The sequence below is a fragment of the Echinops telfairi genome, unplaced genomic scaffold (genome assembly GCF_000313985.2).
Source record: "Echinops telfairi isolate 266 unplaced genomic scaffold, ASM31398v2 ScPeMD7_7412;HRSCAF=8450, whole genome shotgun sequence".
In the NCBI taxonomy this organism is placed as follows: domain Eukaryota; kingdom Metazoa; phylum Chordata; class Mammalia; order Afrosoricida; family Tenrecidae; genus Echinops; species Echinops telfairi.
Window position 1 is genome coordinate 11,364,105 of NW_022111312.1, and position 7,492 is coordinate 11,371,596.

The following is a 7,492-nucleotide window of genomic DNA, read 5'->3' on the forward strand; positions in this document are numbered from 1 at the left end:
TGATGAGCTGATCCCAGGGGCTGAGGTGGAGAGCAAATGTTTTGAGGATGATGAGGGCAATGAATGTACAAATGTGCTTTACATAATTGATGTATGTATGGATTGTGATAAGAGTTGTATGAGCCCCTAATAAAACGATAAAAAAAGAATCACAAAAGAAAAAAACTAAAGTTTCCAACTTAAAAAAAGAAAGAAAGAAAGGCATGCTGAGCAACCACGAGCCATCCAGAGTGGGTAGAGCACACTCCGACTCAGAGAGACCCAATACAGGGCCTTCAGAGGCTATGCATCTTTACAGAAGTAGACAGCCTCATCTTTTCCCCTCCAATCAAGTTGGTGCATTTGAACTGATGACCTTGTGGTCAGAAGCGCAATGCCTAACCCACACGGCCATCCTTGGGTAGAGCATAGCAGGTGATAAACTGTAGACCATTGCCTGGGCTGTGTGCGCACACCGATAGTCAATCCTGCCTTTTCCAGAACCAACCCATGAAATGGGCGTGTTCTGTCCCTGGCTGGGATGGCATCGTTCTTCACCCCCAGCAACTTGCAAGACCATCATACGTACAAGATTCAAACGGGTTTCCAGAATGTGGATCTGTTTTTGCAGTTTCCGGGGGTTATTGGCCTCTTGCATTTTGGTGAAGATCTGCTTTTGGTTTACAAGTTTTTGTTCTACCTGAGCAATCTAGAAAGAGAGAGAGGGGGAAATGAAAAAATAAAATAACCTCAGCTGTCTTAACAACTGTGTGGGTGCGATCCTACAGTTTACTCACTAAGTGTATTCAAAACCCAAACTGCCATGTCCTTTCTTTTCCTAAACATGAAGTTTGCATTTCTGTCTGGTAGACCCGTTCGATTCAACATCATCTGAGCTAGTTTAGGATAAAAATGATGCAATCGATAGAGAGTGTCTGCTCTTACCTAGATATGTAAATTTCCAACAAGGGGAAACCTGCTGAGGTATTTTGTGAAATATTCTCTCCTCCTACCAGTAATAAGACACTGCCTGTAATGTTGCCCTTCCTCATATCCTTGAACGTGATTCTATGAGGCACAGATGCCAGCGGAGCTTTGATTGACAGCCACTTTGTGATCAGGAGGGGAGGACCAAGAGACTCTTTCAGAAAAAGACCAGCCCATCTTGATAGAGCTGCTAAATCCTCCCTGGCATGGCCAAGTTCCAGATTATGCCGTGAGAACTTGCATTATCTCGGCTGCTTTTAGCCAAAGAATTCCGTTACTTGCAGCCAAATGCATTCTCACTGGTGCATCCAACAAAGAAGGCCGCTCTGACTGCCAGGCAGTCAGGAAACAGTCCGTTGAGTAGCACCAAACTGGAGAGGAAAACGGATTTCATTTACAATTGATAGGAGCCGGGGTTTGGACATTAGCCAAAACACGACAGGCCCCAAATTCCTCAAGGTTAAGAAAAAGAGCTTCCTTAGCCCTGATATACAAAGTCAAGCCCCCCGTTCTCTCAACACAACCCCCCTCAGACTCACTGATGAACTCGACTTGTGACTGGTCCTCATTTTACCAAGGGCAGTGTCCCCAGCAGCTCCTGCGCTGGCGCGAGGCTACAACTGACCCAAGTCCTCAGGCATCAGTTCCTTGTCCAAGCAAAGCTGTAGCATCAGCGTGTCCACCATGACTCTCAGGGGTAAATTCCGTGTTCAGATTTCCCGGGTGTCTGTGTCTCAGAACACCGCTTCTGTGACGCGGAGAGTAATTCAACCAGAACGCTGCAAGTGGCAGAGGACTGTCTTGCCAAGCACCTTGTGTTTTACAGTTGGCTAATTGATTACTTTGTAAAGCCAGGTGGGGCCTGGTGAGGACGGTCCGGGCTTACAGTGACCTCTTGCAAGGTGGGGCTCTGGACTCTGTGTTGGGCCTGGAGTCGGGGGAGAGGTTCTGGAATTTGCCCATTTGGGAATTAAATCAGGATGAAGAGCATTTGCGGTAGCTGGTGATGCTTTTATTCTTTTGAGGACTCCAAATTAGGTGGCCTTTTCCACATGCTTCTAAGGACTTGTATTCCCATCCTTTATTCAATTTTCCTGGATCACCTCCTTTCTCATTCATGCCTTTATTCATCAACCAGTTTTTCATCCCATCCCTCATCCCTCCATATTTGGGAAACGCCCGCGCTGTGCCAGAAAACAAGAGTGACAGTCGTCAGGACAGAGACAGTGCCCAGCCTCAAAGAGCTCACTCTCTAGGACTTGGGGCAAGGAAAGGGGAAGGGGCAGGACTATGCATGAAGTACATAAAGTGGGGTAAGTCTTAGAGGAGAGGAGATAGAAGGCATTCTGGACCCACCCTAGGGGCGTTTGAGCCGAGCCCTTGAAGGATAACTAGGGAGAGGAGCATCCCAGACTGAGGACAGGGCCGGGGCACAGGCAGGACCATGAGAGACAGCACAGTAGGCCCCAAGGAGGAGGAGGCCACCAGTGAGGACAGAGCACGGAGAAGGAGGGGCAGGAGAGCAGGTGAAGAGGGGGGAGGAGGGTGTGGGCAAGGCTCCTAGGGAGTTGGCCTTTATCAAAACACGAGTGGGAAACCACTAGAGGGGTGTTCTTTGCGCTGGTTTGCTATTTTGGCGGGGTGGATGGATAAGTATAGGTAAGGAGTCCTGGTAGTGCAGTGGTTAAGCACTCAGCTGCTGACCAAAAGGAGTGAGTGAACCGTGACCATCTCCTCCCAGTCAAGACGATGCCTTGAAAGCTTGGGGGGGCAGTTCTACTCTGTTGCATGGGGGTCATGGTGGATCAGAATCAACTCCACAGCACGCAGGCCAATTCATGTAGGTGAGGGGCTTCCAGAAGCCCATGGGAACATTTATATCTCCATAAATATCTATTTATATCTATATTCCATTATATTTTAATTCCATTTTCCCCTGGACTTTCGGAAGCTCCTTCATCAGACAGGCCTTGTGGGTGTTGAGGAGCCTTGTTGGCACCACGATTAAAACCCGTGGCTGCTAATTAAAGGGTCACCTGTTCAAACTCACGAGCTCCCCTAAAGAGGACAGCCCCGGAAACCCCATGGGGCAGCTCTCCTCTGTCCTACAGGGTTGCCGTGAGTGGGAATGGGCTCGACCTCGACTGCCTTGTTTGGGGCTTTGGGTGGATGGAGTGCTGGGGATAGGGTGAGGGCTTGCTAGGTCACCATCAGGACACCGCCCCACCTTCTCCTCCAGCTCAGCCAGCAGTGTCTTCAGGGACTGATTCAGGGTCTTGTAGTCCTCCTGGGTTTGCTGCAGGAAGCGCAGCTCCATGTAGTTCTTCTCATTCAGATCCAGGTTCTTAGAGGATTTGATGAGCCCCAGAAGCAGGTTGATCTCATCATGCTCCTCCTGCAAGGTCTTGATCTTCTTGCTGGGGGGTGGGGGGGGTGGGGGGCAGAGGGAGAGAAGCAGTGCCCTGAGGTGAGCCTCCTCCTCCAGTCTTCCTTGTATCTCCCCATCCCCAAAGTCTGTGTCATAAGCCCAGATCCCTGCTGCTATGGCCCCATTGGGGACTAGGCGTTCTTTGTTTGGTTCATGAGAGTGCTTTTAATCTCACGATCCTTTCTGACATCAAAGAGCAGATTAAGCGAGGAGATGAGGGGAGGAAGATAGAAGAGCAGCAAGGAGCCAAGTTGATGAGGGGGCTTCAAAGAACTGGTGGGAAATGAAACTCAAAAATAACGCCACCAAGTTGATTCCAACTCCCAGGGACCCAATAGGACAGTGTAGAATCTTCTCATAGGGTTTCTAAAGCTGTACAGAAAGCCAACTGCCCTAGCTTTCTCCTGTGGATCGGCTGATGGTTTTAAACGGTGGATATTGTGGTTAGAATATCATAGGCATAACCCACTACACCACCAGAGCTCCATACTTTCTTCAAAACCAAATAAAACAAAGCAAAAACTCTCAATTGCAGGAGGGTGAAGGGAAGGTGAGGGAGAAAGGGGGAACAGATTACAAGGATCTACATATAACCCCCTCCCTGGGGGACAGACAGCAGAGAAGTGGGTGAAGGGAGACGTCAGATGGTATAAGGTATGACAAAATAATAATAATTTATAAATTATCAAGGGTTTGTGAGGGGGGGGAGCAGGAGCGGGAGGGAGTGGAAAAAATGAGGAGCTGATACCAAGGGCTCAAATAGAAAGCAAATGTTTTGAGAATGATGATGGCAACATATGTACAAATGTGCTTGACACAATGGATGGATATATGAATTGTAATTGAGTTGTATGAGCCCCCAATAAAATGATTTTTTTAAAAAACTCTCAATTGTACTGCCAGGGAGTCAGTTCTAACTCATAGAGACTACAGGCCAGAAGAGAACCACCCTGAGACTGTACATCTTTAGAAAAGTAGAAAGCCTCATCTTGATCCCACAGAGCAGCTGGTCATTTTCAACTGCTTGACCTGTGGTTTGCAACCCAACTGGCCACTAAGGCTCCATCCTGTCTTCCTAGTCCCTCTTAATCTGGAAGCTCCACTGAAACCTATTCGGCCTGATAGAAACCCACAAGCCTCTACGAACAGAGGGGGTCTGCATGGGTTAGGAAAAGAACCTCTGGTGTCCTGCATCAACAAACAAATAAACAAACTCACTGCCATCAATTGGATCCAACTCATCGTGACCCTGTATCGGGTTTCTACGGCTGTAATCTTTCTCCTTCCGACAGCCTTGTCTTTCTCCAACAGAGCAGCCCAATCTGTGACCCACACCACCACCAGGGATCCTTCACGGAGGGCAAGCCTTCAATCTCTGAACCACCACTGCCGGAGGCCTTAAAAAAAATACAAAAACAATGCACTGCCATTGAGTCGATGCCAACTCATAGCGACCCTACAGGACAGGGTAGAACTGCCTCTGTGGGTCTCTGAGGCTGTCACTCTTTACAGGAGTAGAAAGCCCCACCTTTCTCCCGTGGAGTGGCTGGTGGTTTCGATCTGGTAGTAAGCAGGCCAACTTGGAACCACTACACCACCAGGGCTTGCCTGAGGCCTAGTTTGTGACAATTTCCACAGCTCCGCCCTTCTCTAAGAGAGACTGCTTTCCTGAGGAACAATTTGCAACGGTGCCTGTCAAAACCCATTCCCTAGATGTGGCTGGAGCCCCATCAGCCTCTGCCTCTGCAGATATCCTTCCAGACCTGACAGCCAATTAACTCTGGTAATGAGGGGCAACGCATATCAGACAGGATTTTTTTCAAGTTTACAGAAACCTGGGCAGCGGTGAGGTCCCCTGGAGCCTCCACCCATTGTTTGCTCAAATGACTGGCAGGAATCTCCTCTTTCCTCGTCCCTGATCTCTTCTGGAAAAGATGGGAGTGGACAAGAAAGGGTAATGGTGAGCAAAGAGGAGGATTGTGAAGAAAAGGCTTGAGAGCCTGCACAATTGAATGACAGAAAACAGCCCCACAGTTCAGTGCTGTTTGCTGACCAGCCACTAGCATCCTTTGAAAGCTTCCAGAAATGCACTCTCAGGTACCAATCCAGACCCATTGACTCAGGACCTGCTTTGTAAGGACCACTCTAGAATGAATGGCCATGAACATGCTGGGGGTGGTTGTGAGGGTTGGAAGCAGTAGGCCCTGGCAAATTTTTCCCTGTAAAGGGTTAGAACACAAATATTCCAAGCTTTATAGGCCAGAGAGCTTCAGATGCAAGGATTCGAGCTTACCATCCCAGGTATCTCAAGTGGCCTTCTCTTGAAACCAATGTCTTTAGACAGAAGACCACAGGTCCCCAGACTGGGTTCAGAACTTACTTCCTCCAAAGAAGTGAAGACTGAGTCTCAAACAGATACCTGTAAACTGAGGTTGATGGTGTGATATCAAACTGAGGTTGGTGGTGTGATATCAAACTGAGGTTGGTGGTGTGATATCAAACTGAGGTTGGTGGTGTGATATCAAACTGAGGTTGGTGGTGTGAATGGGTGACATGCTCCCTTGTGAACTGTAAGGTTGGTGATCCAGAGGCCCCTCAGATAAAAGGCCTGGTGATCTACTTCTGAAAAGTCCAGCCACGAGAGCCCAGCTCTCCTCTGACACACATGGGATTGCCATGAGCTGCTGTCAACTCAACTGGCTACTGTCCACTGCGGCACAAGAGCCAATAAGTGAGAAAAAAAACCAACCAGCATCCGTCAATGGATGAATGGAGAAACAAAATGTGGTCTATCCAAACCACAGCGTGTTAGTCAGCCAATAAAGGGGAACAAAGTCTGATACATGCTACAACATAGATGAAGCTTAAAACATTACGCTAAGTGAAAGAAGCCAGATGACTCCGCTCACATGAACTATCTAGAAGAGGCAAGCACACAGACACAGAAAGGAGAGCAGAGGTCACCAGGGGCTCCCAGGGAGGGAGCACAGGTAAATTATGGCTCAACATACACCCAGCTCTAGTTTGGGGTGATAGAAATACACAGTGATAAAGGCTGCACAACATTGAAACGATGGTGCTGACATATGCACTGGCAAGTGGTACGTATTGTTATCACAATAAAATTTAAAAATAAATCAGGGAAGAGGTGGTCATAGGGGAAGGCAAGCACCATGACCCCAAATCCAAAATGTTCCCCCAATGCACTCAGGACAAAACTCTGGCTGTCACCTACCACTGGTTCATGATCTTCTGCTGGGAGCGGAAGTTAAAGGACTTCCGGCTGTCCACCATTTTCCGGAACTGCTGCCTTAATTTCCTAAGCTCCATCTCCACCTGTTGCTCTCTGGTCTTCTCTGAAACTTCCTGGGGATCATCTGAGCCCTTTCTCCGGTGCTTCTTTGGTTGAGGGAGACAAAAGACAGTGGGCTATCAGTCAGGTGACTGTGGAAGGCCACATGTCAGCTCCAGGGCAGGGGCGAGAAGGTGGGAGAGCACCCTTGAGCAAGGTCAACTGCTTCTCTGTTACATGGAAAAGCTGTCCAGGGTGGCCCCAGTGGGAGGAAGCTGGGCCCCCTTTCGTGTACTGAAGAGGCAACCTTGCTAGGTGAGGTAAGAGGGTATTCTTTGGAGTCCTGGGTTCAAGTACAGGCTCTGCCATTTATGGGAACCGTGACTTTGGGCAAGCCACCTACCATCACCGTGTCTCCTGTCCCTTAGAAATGGGTATGCATAGGCATGCTGTGAGGACTGAGTGAGGTAATACAACTTAGACCCACTGACACACCCCTTACACTGGAGCTATTATTACCGTCGGCATCTCGGAGGGACTGGTGTTCTTCTGCTCAGTGAAAGCTTCCTTCTCAGTGACTGCTTCTTTCTCTCTCTGCAATGTCCTGTCCACGGGGGCCAAAGGAAGAGAACTTGTGTGCTGTCCTATGTCACCTCCTCCCTCCTCCACCGTCTGGGATCCCTTTCTCCCTCCCTCAGCTTGGCACATGAGGAGGACATGGCAGATGGCTGCCCTGGTGTGAAAAGAGGTACTTAAAAAAAAAAAAAGCAGCAAGGTTTGTCTGAAACCTGTTCCTCTCACAATTT

The 7,492-nt window shown here is 48.7% G+C and overlaps 1 protein-coding gene across 1 annotated transcript in view; it reads right to left on the reverse strand.

The window, feature by feature from the left end:
- CCDC63 (coiled-coil domain containing 63) overlaps window positions 1–7,272 on the reverse strand; it is a 38,338-nt gene extending 31,066 nt beyond the window's left edge. Inside the window, exons 1-4 of the mRNA XM_004709701.4 lie at window positions 7,206–7,272; window positions 6,630–6,793; window positions 3,194–3,383; window positions 569–688 (exon numbers count right to left, since the gene is read on the reverse strand). Of these exons, the coding sequence (XP_004709758.2) occupies window positions 569–688; window positions 3,194–3,383; window positions 6,630–6,793; window positions 7,206–7,214 (483 nt within the window). The 5' untranslated portion in view covers window positions 7,215–7,272. The remainder of the gene's footprint in view (window positions 1–568; window positions 689–3,193; window positions 3,384–6,629; window positions 6,794–7,205) is intronic.
- Window positions 7,273–7,492: the final 220 nt, after the last annotated feature.